Raw genomic sequence first — 12,778 nt, 5'->3', positions numbered from 1 at the left:
GAGCTAAGGAACTCCAGGAGTGTACCTTTCTTTTAGAGTGGCAGTCAGGTTTTTGCTAATACCCTTTCCAAAGCTGCTTTCACTTCTACTCTCAATATTCAAGAGAATTTTCTATTGATAGAAATAGGTGCCCCACACATCTGCTGGAGCCCATTCCTTCCCAGTGATGGTGGTTCTGCAGTGGCAGGAGGGGCACACAGGGTAAGGGCCTCATCTCAAGTGGCACCATGCATCACCACAACTGTGTGCCAGTACTATGTTCCTATTACTCTCTTTGCTGCCTGGCACTGGGGTTGTGCTGGAGCTACACTTACAAAAAAAAAGCCTTTTGTTTGCAAGTGTCCCAGAGCACTTGTGTAAGAAGGGCAGGGGACAGTATGGGGAGCAAGGATCCATGGCTGATGAAATGTTTTTGGTCCTTCCTGCTTAAGTGCTGAGGCTTGTAAGGATCTCTTTCCCCTCTTCCTCTGACCATCAAAGGAAAGTGGCAATATTTGGCTGGGTGAGGAGGACTTGGCCTCTGGAGATTTGTACCATGGTAGTTCCTTGTCGTACAAAGGAACAGATCCTTCCTAGAAAGAATTTGCAGGGAAAATTATCTCAGGCGCCATTTAATCTTGACAGAAGAAGATGATGAGAAGACTGTGTGCTGAGTTGGAGTTTTCCTTTGAATTCCTATGGTGTTGAAGGCAGCACTATAAATAGACACACTACCCTTTTTACCCTGGTACAATTCTGTCTCCAGCTCTCCATACAGACAGCAAGTCTGCTGGTAGGTATTTAGCAGGAATTAATTTAACCCAGTCATCTCCTTCTGTACTCTTTTACTCCAATCATCACAATGGATTACACAGCCATACAAGCATATTTCCTCAATAAAAATGTTCTGAGGAAGACTGCTGATATTAAAAATCCCATTTCTGTCTGAAAATTCTATCCTAGTTATAAATAATCCATAAATGCCCCGAACGATAGAGTTAATACTAAAAAAAACCATGAACCAAACACCCAACCAACCAAAAACCTCCTCTCCCCATCCCTCTCCTCTCCAACTTTTGACTCTTTCATTTTGTTTCAATCAGATTTTGGTTTTGAGCTGCAAAGCATTTTGTTCATAGTCTGTTTCACATTTTCTCCAGTATAACTGGCTGGACAGTTTCTCCCTTCCCAGGCTCGGCTTGTGAACATCAGCTGAGAGGAAGGAAACCCACATCCAGTGTTTCATGGCTATTATCTTAAAGACAGGTCTATCCGAAATTTAAATACAAGCCAGATTGGTATTTAAATTAAATGGGTTTGTTCTTTAAAGTATCTTTCACAGCGAGAGATGCTCAGCCTGGAAGTCCAGCTGGACAGAAAATTGGAGTTTCACAAATACTGGCGCTCCTGAGCACAAGAGCCGCTGCTCTGGCCGGGCCCTGCGGGGCTGTGGGTGACACGGCTCGGGGCAGGTGCTGACCTCACCGGGGGCTGCTTTGGAAACAAGCTTAAAGGTACTTGCCTGCTAGTCGAAGCTCCCGCGCTGCGGTGTCTTGGATTACCTTTGTTTGAATAATGCCACTCACTTTCCTCCTAACGTGCCAGCTGCACAACAAATTTCTAGCCTCTCCGGGTGTTCAGTTTATTCAAAGCCTATTTTTAATCCCGTACTCCCCTACCCTGTTTGGACCTGCAGCAGCAGCCGGGGTGAGGCGGCCGCGGGGGGTGAGCTGGGCAGGAGCCGGTGCCCAGGCGGTGCCAGCGGCTGTGACCGCCCGGGGGCGCGGGCGGTGCCGGGCACGGGGCCTGGGGGGGTCGGGACACCGGGCCTGAGGGCTGCCCCGCCAGCCGGGGGTGCCACAGCTGCTCCTGCGGGGAGCTGCGGCTCAGCCCAGCTGGCAATGGCTGGCCTTAGCCCGTGTGAGGGCAGCCGGGTCCGGCCCTGCTGTGCCCGAGCCTGCCAGGCGGCGAACAGGGCGAGAGCGTTCCCGAGCACAGCCCCCGCATCGTCTGCCCCGGTTCCCCCGGGGTTTGATCCGAATTCGGAACAAAGCGGGCAAGCCGGGCCCGGGGCTCGGGGCCGGGTGGCAGCGCCCGGCGCGGCCCCTCCAGGATCCTGCCGGGACCCTCCCGCCCGGCCGGGGGCGCCGCCCGCGCCGCGCCGCCCGCGCCACCTGGCGGCGGCAGCCGGAGCCGCGCGCGGGGCCGGGCGGAGAGCAGCGCCGGGATGGGTGCGGGATGCGGGATGGATGCGGGATGGGATGCGGGAATCGCCTTCGGGAGAAAAACCCCGCGCCACACATCGCAAACCGAGAAGCTGCATTCTCTGTGTTACTGTGCTGTGTTTACAATATTTGTAGATTTCTAGTTGCAGATTTCTAGTTGTGCCAATCAGTGTTTTAAAAGAGCGGTAAGTTTGTATCCTGTGAAATGTATTTAATGTGCATGTGCTCTAGTAACACCACTGACTCCTCAGCTCTGCCCTTTGCTTCAGCCCGAAAACGGCTGGTTGACCTCGTCCTTGCTTCCTAGAGGGGGAAGGATAAGAAAATGCGGTTCTGCTTGAGGCTGGGGGCATCTCTGTAGACAGATCCACTGGGGGGGGGGGGGGTGTTTCCCTGACTTGTTCTGAAAGTTTGAATCACTTTGTCAGATTTAATTGGTAATGGAAACATGAGTATTCAATTTTGATTCGAGTCTGAAGCATACTTTTAATTTGCTGAGGTTTTTTTGTATTTGCAAAGCAGCCCTGGAGCTCATGAGGAGGTTTCCTCATGCAGGCAACTAAAGCAAAGAAGCGTTCTGGTACTGCTCTACTGCTGCTTGGGGATGTCCACTCTATAGTGTTAGTTCAAAGTAAAACCCCCTGAGACATCCTTGCTGTGATGATCAGGTCCTCAGTGCCAAATACTCTGCTTTGTGCTCAGATTGCTATAGTCTGGCACACAGAGCAGATGTAGGCATCACCTAAGAGCATTATAAAAGGTGCTGAGTTGCCTGTCCTGAAGGCAGAAATTAACCTTGTAGACAATCCTGGAGACAGCAAGGAATGTTTTCTCTTGTTGCTGTGCTGTTTTTGAGTAGCCAGCTCACATAGTGGGGAGTATTCATGCCTCTGCATTCCTGAGTTTGGTACTAGGAATACAAGCTGCCATCCCCGGCTGGCTTTGGAGCTGGCTTTGTGCTGCAAATGCTTGTCCGCTGGGAACCCGAAAGCCAGATGTGCTTCACATAGTTTCCAGGCAGCACTGATCCATCAGATGACAGTAGCTATTGAGTGCTCTTATGGTGGCCCAGAGACACAAAGATGAAAGCCTGATGCCTGTCAACACCTCCCTTGCCATTCCTGTGTGTCTTCAGTTTTCACTTCAGTCCACCTCACAAAAGCAAAAGCCACAGAATATGATGTTGCAATGTTAGTAACCTTTTATTTTTGGGAAAGAAAATCAGAAGTTATATAATTTTGAACTTACAGACAAATTTGGGATACGTTAACTCTGTCAAATATTTTCCTGCACCAGCGTTAGCTGGGAACCCACCTTCTTCTTTAGAAGCATTTTCTGCAGCACTTCCTGGATGATTTTTAGTATGGAAGAGGAACAATATTTGAATGCCCTCTCAAGGAAATGTATTTTCATGGGGGAAAAAAAGCTCTGATCAACAGCCAAAAGGAAAGCCTGCAGAGATACCTGGAATAATTTCCTAGAGTGGCTTATGTTGCTTCCCAGCTGCTCTGCCTTTAAATTGCCTCTTACCCCAACTCAGGAGCTCCACCAATTGTAAAATCAAGAACTAACCAGTGCCAGATCCAAGTCTCAAAATACAAACCCTCTGAGATACAGAGAGTGAAGAGGTGGGGGACGGGTTCATAAGAAAACTTCTAAGCATTACTGTAGCATAAATAATATGGCATCTTTCACCTCAAATAGCCTAACACTTCATAAAGTGATATGAGCTTCACTAGTTGCTGAAACACAGCTATTTCTGAAGTGGAACCTGATCTCTCTCTCTTTTTTTCTTTTTTTTTTTTTTTTTCTTTTAAGCTAGCAGACAGCACTGTTTTAAGGTGGAGAGTGGAGGATAGAATATACAACCAATCATAAATATAAATCTAGGAAGTCTTTGCAAAATGGAAAGATCAAGCAAAATCTATTTTTTATTAATAACATGTGCCCTGGTGTCTCATAAACTTGTGTACTAAATTTATAAATGCAGTTCATCTATAAGATATACAGGCAACTCAAACAAGATTTTGTCCTCTTTCTTTCAGCAATGCTCTCTTACAGGCATTTGGTAGCAGATGCTCTGGTTCCTTTCCTCTCTTCATTCAGTTTAATGTCCAAGTCCCGGAGCTGGCTGAGGAACCCCGAATTTGGGCAGATGTTTCTGTGAGCACTCACTGTCTTCAGAGCATCCACCAGTGTCATGTTCTCATGGATCATTAAAAAGGCAAGCACTAAAGTTGCTGAGCGGCTCACTCCCATGGCACAATGAACAAACACCTTACCTGCACAAACAAAAAGGCACAGCAAGGTGAGTGTGCTTTAGCATTTCCAAAGTGGGAAAGACAAAGGGAGGAGAAAAAAAAATAGCAGAAGCAAATTAAGAAAGCCATGGTGACAATTAGTGGATCTTCATGCTTTCGGGAAGATCACCTCTCAGGCAAGGTGGTATTCCATGCTGACCTCCTGCATCTAATAAGATTGAAATAGTTGGAATTTTCTGTGGAAGGAGAAGCTTTCTATGACTAAACTTGTCGGTATCATTTTCTGTGGAAAAAAAAAACAAGTTTGGCAGAAAAATTTGGCCCAGCCCTGACTGTGATCACTGGCAAGTCCCACAAACTCTGTGGGATAGTCTGCCTATAAAAATGGAGTTGTAATTTACTGTATCTCAGCAGCCCAGTGTGAGCTATAACTGAGGATTTAATAAAGCACTCCAGTGAAAGCAGCAGATTCTGCAGCCAGTTAGAGTCAGAGCAAACTCTGGAACAAATGGAAATTATGATAACTAGGCCATAATCCAAACTGTGCTGACAAAAATTCAGCAGGCTGCAGGTCAGGCTCGTAGTTTTTGACTTAGTTCATTAACTTCTGCTGCTTCTCTAGCTTAATAGACAGGCTGAATAAAGCTCCAATTCTGTGAAGTACTTGAGCGTGTGAAGCATTTGAGCCAGCACTGAAGTGCCACTTCTCCCACAGGGAGCAGGAGCAGCCTGCAGGGCAGGATCCCCAGCTGGAGCCCCTGTCAGTGTGTGAGGGCTGGGAGGGATGTGTGGAAGCACACAGATCCTGCTGATTCCTACAGGATGGGCCTATGGGGCAGCATCTACTGTGCCATGACCCCTGTGCTGCCCTCTACCCTCCCAGAGCTTGCCCTTCTTTCCACCATGCTGTGATGGGGGCAGCCAGTCTTCTGCAATTCCTGGGGACCTGGCACAGCCACCTTCTCTGCAGCACATGGCATAGGCACCCTTCTCCATCCTCTGCTCAGTGGTTCTGCATGTGCTGCCTTGAACCATATGCTGATTCTGAGCTCTGTTGATGCCTGTTACTGCAATGAAAAGCCATTTGGCTTGTGTTGAAATATCCACCCAAAGCTTATTTTTGCTTCTCTCTTACCTCCTGGAGAGTTTAAGGCCTTGCCTATGAAATTGGCAGCATCATAGAAGAAGGTACTTAAATTGAAGGAAGGATCATCAAATGCTTCTACTCCATAGTACTCTATTTGCAGATCTGCATAATATTTGGCTCCTGTGTTGATGCTATATGGTCCATCTGCTGCATTAAGGATATGAGTAATGTTGAGGCTTTGAAGTGTAGTTTTGCTCCTAGCAGCCCACCTGTTGAAAGACATGAAGGGCACATTGGCAACGCTCCTAACATTCTGCAAAAATAGCATGGTTTAAAGTTAGTGCCTGCTCCCACTGTGGAAGGATGCAGGAACTGCATCCTGCTTAAAGAGGAGCAAATTTCAAGAAGCACATAGTGCTTTGTGCATGAAAAATGTGATATGGAGGTATGGAGAGCAGCAGGAGCACACACTTGCCAGTGGGATACTGTCAGTTAAGCAAATGCCTCCCAGCAGTTAATCCCTGGGAATGTGGCTTACTGTAGGAAGTGGTCAAGATTTTCCTTAAATATTTGTTTAGGAACTTTTGGAGCTAATCTCTCTTTGATAGTGTGCCTGGTCTCAAGAGTGAGAACTCACCCACGTACAGGAGCACCTTGTTCCCAATTTGGACATGAAATGGATGCATTGTGTTCACCAGCTAGGTGAACCCCACTTCCCACCATAAACTAGGACTATAGGCATTCTACAAAATTCTGAACCTTAACTGATATATTCATGAGAAGGAGGAGCTGGGAAAAATGAGCTAATAATCTGGATAATCTGCAGCAATCCAATTTGAAGGAAATACCAATAAATATTATTGGTCACAAGAATAAGGTATTTGCATGAAAATTACTGTTTGATATTTTCAATTTTATCATCTGTGAAGGAAAGCTTGGATTTGGAATGTCAAGATCACTATTAGACAATTCTTCCTTCTGGGTCTTAATCTTGCTACCCCTATTTGAGCGTTAGGGCTACTGGCGTCTTGTCTGCTGCCTTAGAGCAGTTTCCAGGCCACATAATGCATCTCAGAATTGACATCAGTTTGTCATAGGTTCTTTGAGGACTTTAGTCTAGAATATAAATAATTTTTACTCTGTAAAATGCATGGTGACTCAAAGAATATAGAAAACCAAGTCAGATATGCTATGAGTAAGTCACCATTTTGCATGTCATGTTTTTCTTGACAGCAAGCTCTTTACCTCATCAATTTTGGAAGCCTGTATCCCAAAAACTTTCCTGAAGACCCAAAAGCTGCTCCCCAGGGTACCACACCCTTTCCTCCTCTTCCTCCTCCTCCTCCTCCCAGGGACTAGTAACAGCACAACAATAGGACCATATGTTCTTACGCATCTCCCAGGTAGATATTTGGCCAGACTTGGTCCACATGATTATCAGAGCCTCCTCTGAGCCACAGGAGCTGCTGGAGATCTGGTAGTGCTGGTGTTTCATAGGAAGTGCTGCTAGTCAGACATGAAGAGTTTCTGGTGTGAGGCATCTTCTTCTCCCTTGCATGCACTCAAGCTGTATCAGAGACAGCTTTTCTGAAATGAATTGAAAGGAAATTTTTGTACAGAAATACTATTCCCCAGAAAGTTGACCTGTTCATTACCCTTCAAATAGGATTACATTATTAGAACTAGTCTGTGCAGCAGGGCCCCCAGGTGTTGCTAAAAGCATCCAGAGAGCAGGACTGACTCAGGGGTAGGACTCTACTGGCATGTAATTTCTCCCCAGAGAAAGCACCATAAGATAATGTGATTTAATTTCTTGTCAAGTAACACTATTGGTAAAGAACATCTGCACCTGAATGCAGACTGGATGACCCTTGTAGGCAGAGGTACAGTTTCTCTTTTTGTTGAAGAGCTACCAGAGTAGCTGTGTATGCTTAATTCTGATTAGCTAAAACCAGAAGTTTCTGAATGCATGATTAAACTGACTTATACTTACAAACCTTCTAGGGCCAAGGTGAAAATCATAGGATGTATATGTGAGAGCCATCTGTATGTGTACTCCCATATAAACAGTATGTAGGTACAATTTCATTTTGTTTATGGTGATGTGTTTAAACACACCTACATGTATACATACATGTATACATAGGAAAGGATTTTCACATGCATATATATAAGCATTTATATATATATATATATATATATATATATGTCTGTATGTATAGAAAGATAAATTGAGAGAATTTGAGCTAGTTTGTTCTCTTTCAGTTGAATATCCCTGGATTCTTAGCTATACTGGTATTCTTGTGCTTGTGTCAATCTCTCCTCTGGGAGCTGTTCCACTTTGTATAAATAATGTGATAGCTACTTCCCTCCAGAGAGGGGCCATTTCTCTTGTCTGAGGGACAGGGTACTTACCCAGGATGTGAGAAAAAAGAGTGTTTTCAAAATTATAGTGCTAAAAGTTCTGGTATTGTTGTCCTGTTGAGAATCCCATCTAGGGCTCCCTCACAGGTCTGTGAGATCACAGACCTGTGAACCCTCACAAATCATGCCATGGAATATGGGCAGCCCTTTTGCAATTCTGTTTGCTGGTTTAGACCCAGCAATCCCAGGCCAGATGGTTCAGCTGGAAGCAAAGCTCAGTCAAGATCAAGACTTCTAAGCAGTCCCTTCTCTGAGACTTTAGGAACATCTCTGCTGCCTGTATCTCATTATCCTGAATTACTGTTCTTGCCCCTGAAAATATTCATGAGCTTAGTTTGGTTCCTTGTTCTTACCAGAGTCATAATCAGTGTGGAAAGCACACTAGAACTCTTCCCAAAGTAGGGTAAATGGTGTTTATTCTGATATGGCATCAGCTTTCATTCTAATGCCTAATTTCCTAAATCTAAAGTTTGGGTTTATTTTCTCAGCAATTTTAGAAAACAAGTGCAGATGGGACCTTCAGAAGTCATCTGGTCTGTCCCCTGCCCCACAGCAGCAGCAGCCATATGGATGTTGCTCCTAAAACAACAACTTTGTCCACATATGTTATTTTTAACAGTGTAAGCTGATTTGGGGAATAAGCAGAAAACAAGGGAGAATATATTTTTGCTTGCAGAAAAAGAAGTGGAATTGATGTGAGACATATTTCTGTGACCTCAGTCTAAATTTGCTTCCTTTGCCCCTTCCTCCCTCCTCCTCCCCACAAATGTTAAGTGCAGTTATAGCTTTTTGTATGTTCCAATAAGAAAGAAGTCTCCCTAGGGTAACTACTTAATAAGCAAGATATGAAAAGCACAATAAAAATGATGGGAGGCATAGGAAAAAAAAAGACTGGTTTTACTTTTAATGATGGAGGAAAGGAACTGCAGGGAAGTAGAGAGAAATATAGAGATAAAAGCCTATGGATTTTTCAGGTCATATAATATAAGTTCAAGAGCTTTGGTAAAGCAGTATGTTGTGCAATCCTAGCCCAGATTAGCATGAAGAATAGCACAGAAACAGATACTGTGCATTGCCCTACAAGTTTTACTGCCTTGTGAAAGTCATGCCCTGTGCTCAAGAGCTACTGCCAGCATCTTCATGATGACCTGTTTGTACTTTCACCGACACAGAACGTTAAGCTGAAACAGTAAAAGAAAATCAAGAATAAGATAATACAGCTTCTACATCAGGAGATTCATAGGACTACAGGCTCATTTTCAAGGAGTGTGGCTGATTCTGAGTTGCTGCAAATGCTTAAGGACTGAAGTTGTGGAGAAGATGGATACCAAACTTTCACTTCTCCTAGACCCTGCTGCTTTAAACTTCTATTATAGCCTCTCAGTTAGTTACAGTAATGGAGATGATGAGCAAAGAGAATTAGATTGTGCAGCCTCTAGTTCAAGACCTGACTTTGAGGAAGTTCTCCCAGAACTGAGTAATTTTGGTGCCAGTGACACTTCACAGGTGACTCTGGCCTTTGCAACCAGGGAAATGCTTTGCAACAGAGCTCCCTTTCATAGAGCAGTCCTCTTTCCAAAAAGTGTGCCAACATTGTTTTATTCACATGCCTAATGTCAGATAAGTGAGCTCCTTGTGTCAACACAAGAATAGCTCCTCCCCAGAACACTGCTCCCACCTGATCTGCATTGGCCTTGAAATTGGATTGCTCTGAAGGGCCATCAGGGTAGGCATGGAAATAGCTATAGCAGATCATTGGACTAATGAGGAAAGCAATATGAATTTTTTAATTGAAGGCCAGGGACTTTCGTGAAGGTCTCCCCCCACCTTCTACTTTAAGATACTGCAGAGGTAGCAGAAGTGCTGCCACTGATTACATTTCTCTAAGCTTCTCCGTCTGGGTGGCTTCCAGAAGCTGCTCTAGTTGGAAGCAGTCAGTGACAGCAGGAGGGCAGGAATCCCTGTACCTGAGGGAAAAATTTCTGTCTTACAGGTCACTTTCAAGGTTTTCCTTTCCTTTCCTTTCCTTTCCTTTCCTTTCCTTTCCTTTCCTTTCCTTTCCTTTCCTTTCCTTTCCTTTCCTTTCCTTCCTTCCTTTCCTTTCCTTTTCCTTTCCTTTTCCTTTCCTTTCCTTTCCTTTCCTTTCCTTTCCTTTCCTTTCCTTTCCTTTCCTTTCCTTTCCTTTCCTTTCCTTTCCTTTCCTTTCCTTTCCTTTCCTTTCCTTTCCTTTCCTTTCCTTTCCTTTCCTTTCCTTTCCTTTCCTTTCCTTTCCTCTTTCCTTTCCTCTTTCCTTTCCTCTTTCCTTTCCTCTTTCCTTTCCTCTTTCCTTTCCTCTTTCCTTTCCTCTTTCCTTCCTCTTTCCTTTCCTCTTTCCTTTCCTCTTTCCTTTCCTCTTTCCTTTCCTCTTTCCTTTCCTCTTTCCTTTCCTCTTTCCTTTCCTCTTTCCTTTCCTCTTTCCTTTCCTCTTTCCTTTCCTCTTTCCTTTCCTCTTTCCTTTCCTCTTTCCTTTCCTCTTTCCTTTCCTCTTTCCTTTCCTCTTTCCTTTCCTCTTCCTTTCCTCTTTCCTTTCCTCTTTCCTTTCCTCTTTCCTTTCCTCTTTCCTTTCCATTTTTTTTCTGCCTAGAAGTAATACAACAGTAGCAAAAAAAAATTCAACCTATTGAGAGACTTTTGAGGCAGACAGAGATTTTAATGGCAATCCACAAAATACAAGGTAGCACACAAGCTCTAAAACTGTCTTGTCATTCTGCATCGTTTCCCAAACACCTGGAGTACTGGGGTACATCCCAAATGGCCAGGGCCAGCTTGGATCCCTCTCTGGGCTGTGGAGCCTGGGTTTCCCCATTGGTCCAGGAGTTGCCCTGGAGGTCCAGGCTGGAGGTGTCTGTGGGTGTCATTGCCTGGCTGCAGGGAGCACCCAGGAGTGGCTATGGGTGACTCCTTGCTGTTTGCATGCAGCTGGGTGCAGCTCCTGAGGGACCCAGTCATGCCAGCACCTTGTTTACATCAACCTAGTAAAGCTTTGTATCTCCCCAGTATTGTTCAGCCACTTGAATACTACAGTTTGCAAAGCTTTTTAGTTTGAGTTTTGGTTTATTGGGGTTGTTTTTTTTTTCCTTTCTTTCTCTATGGTGGAAACATTTGCCATTTTCTATTGATCATCACTGGCAAAAAGAAAAAGAAAAAACCCACACAAACCCCCAGTGACTTAAATTGCCCACAGCATTTAACAGATTTGTGTTGCATTTGCAGATTCCAGTGGGAAAAAACACGGCAAAGTTTTGGGGGTAAAAACACAAACACTCCAATGTTGTAGATATGAAATAGTTAATTTTGTTATTTCAAAAAAAACCTTACCATTTCCATTTTTCTATTCAGTTACTTTGTTGTGGAATTTGTTCTCCTGCATTGCATAAAACATATTGAAACATTACAACAAGATAAAATCGCTTGTTCCTGGTTGAGAAAAGTACATTTTATTTATCTAGAAATGAACACAGACTGAGTAGCCACCTATTTTCCTGGCCCAAATTTTCAGTTCTGTAACAGGGCCTCCTGCCATTTTGCCATGGTGTTCCCTTGTCTCCTCAAGATGGAACTAAGCTGTAGAGAGATTAAATTAATGTCTGGAATCCCAAGAGGAGTCTGGCAGGGCATTAGTTGGACTCCAACCATCTTTCCTCTTTTCCTTTTGCTAGCACCTTCCTGGCTGGCAGACCTCTGCTGTGGTTATGCTGATAGCCCAGATGGGGACAGGTGTCTTTCAGTAACAAGTCCTTACATGAGATTATTGAGAGCCTCAGGCACAGCAGGGCCTGTGGTTACTACAATAGCACAAACACCACCTACCAATAACATGATGCAGAAACCTCCTGCAGCCAAACATCCTAAATTCCCTGTAACAAAAAATTAACAAACTAAATGGCTCAAAATACCAAAGCATGGGGCCAGAATAAAATCCATGTGGAAGGGGGAAAAAAAAATTAAAAAGCAGCATCTTGTTGCATTTGAAAATGATGATTTTTCTTCTCTTTTCTCTTAGCAAGCATCTCTGCACTCATCTTTTACACTCCTTGCTCATTTCTCTCGGGTAGTGTGCAACACTATGGTGCTTTGTTCTCCTGATGGAAAATTCCAGATGGAAAGAAGTATGTTTCACAAGGAAATGATCAGGTTAGTGGAATTAATCTTTTAGATACTGTAATGTGAAATGCGATCTTCCTTTTTGTTAAGAAGACCCAGTCTGTGTCTCTACACTTTGGTCAGAATCTGACACTAAGAGAACCCAGGAGTCTCTTGAGGTAGAGCTGAAAGCTTCGTGTGCAGAAACAGGCACATTTAAAAGCAATAGCAAAGTTAAAACAGCCAGATGGGAACCTAGCAGGCAACTGAGAGGGGAACTCTCTGTTTTCCTTGCAAGCCTACAGGGGCTTGTTTGCAGGAATTAGAATCTCTCACCAGTGTTTCACTGCAGCTCTAATACCAAGTGGTATTGAAAATGAGAAGCAGGTTATGGCTGATGGTTTAAATGAGGTACCTATGGGAATTTAGAAATGAGATCCTGGACTTGTCTTGGTGTAGACTGTGCACATGGCAGAGCAATATTGCTTTCTTGGCTGACTGTATCATATATTATGGCCTTTTATTTTGCCCACAGTCAAACAGCAGGGAATAGTAGAAGTTCATTGCTCCAGCTCACTGTTCAAACTCTGATCCACCTCACCAGAGGCAGTGTCCCTGAATAATGGAAAGCAGAATCAGTCCCTCAGCCTCAGTGAGGGTATGTGCTCAATGCAGCAGTG

The 12,778-nt window shown here is 44.3% G+C and overlaps 1 protein-coding gene across 1 annotated transcript in view; it reads right to left on the bottom strand.

The window, feature by feature from the left end:
- Window positions 1-3,382: 3,382 nt before the first annotated feature.
- LOC306805447 (dual specificity protein phosphatase 13B-like) overlaps window positions 3,383-12,778 on the bottom strand; it is a 28,341-nt gene continuing 18,945 nt past the window's right edge. Inside the window, 4 exon segments of the mRNA XM_079313209.1 lie at window positions 3,383-4,486; window positions 5,601-5,821; window positions 6,945-7,086; window positions 7,089-7,139. Of these exon segments, the coding sequence (XP_079169335.1) occupies window positions 4,260-4,486; window positions 5,601-5,821; window positions 6,945-7,086; window positions 7,089-7,139 (641 nt within the window). The 3' untranslated portion in view covers window positions 3,383-4,259.

The sequence above is a fragment of the Erithacus rubecula genome (genome assembly GCF_903797595.1).
Source record: "Erithacus rubecula genome assembly, chromosome: 9".
NCBI classification, from domain to species: domain Eukaryota; kingdom Metazoa; phylum Chordata; class Aves; order Passeriformes; family Muscicapidae; genus Erithacus; species Erithacus rubecula.
The sequence above is the reverse complement of the archived record's forward strand: the minus strand, read 5'-3'. Positions and strand labels throughout refer to the sequence as shown.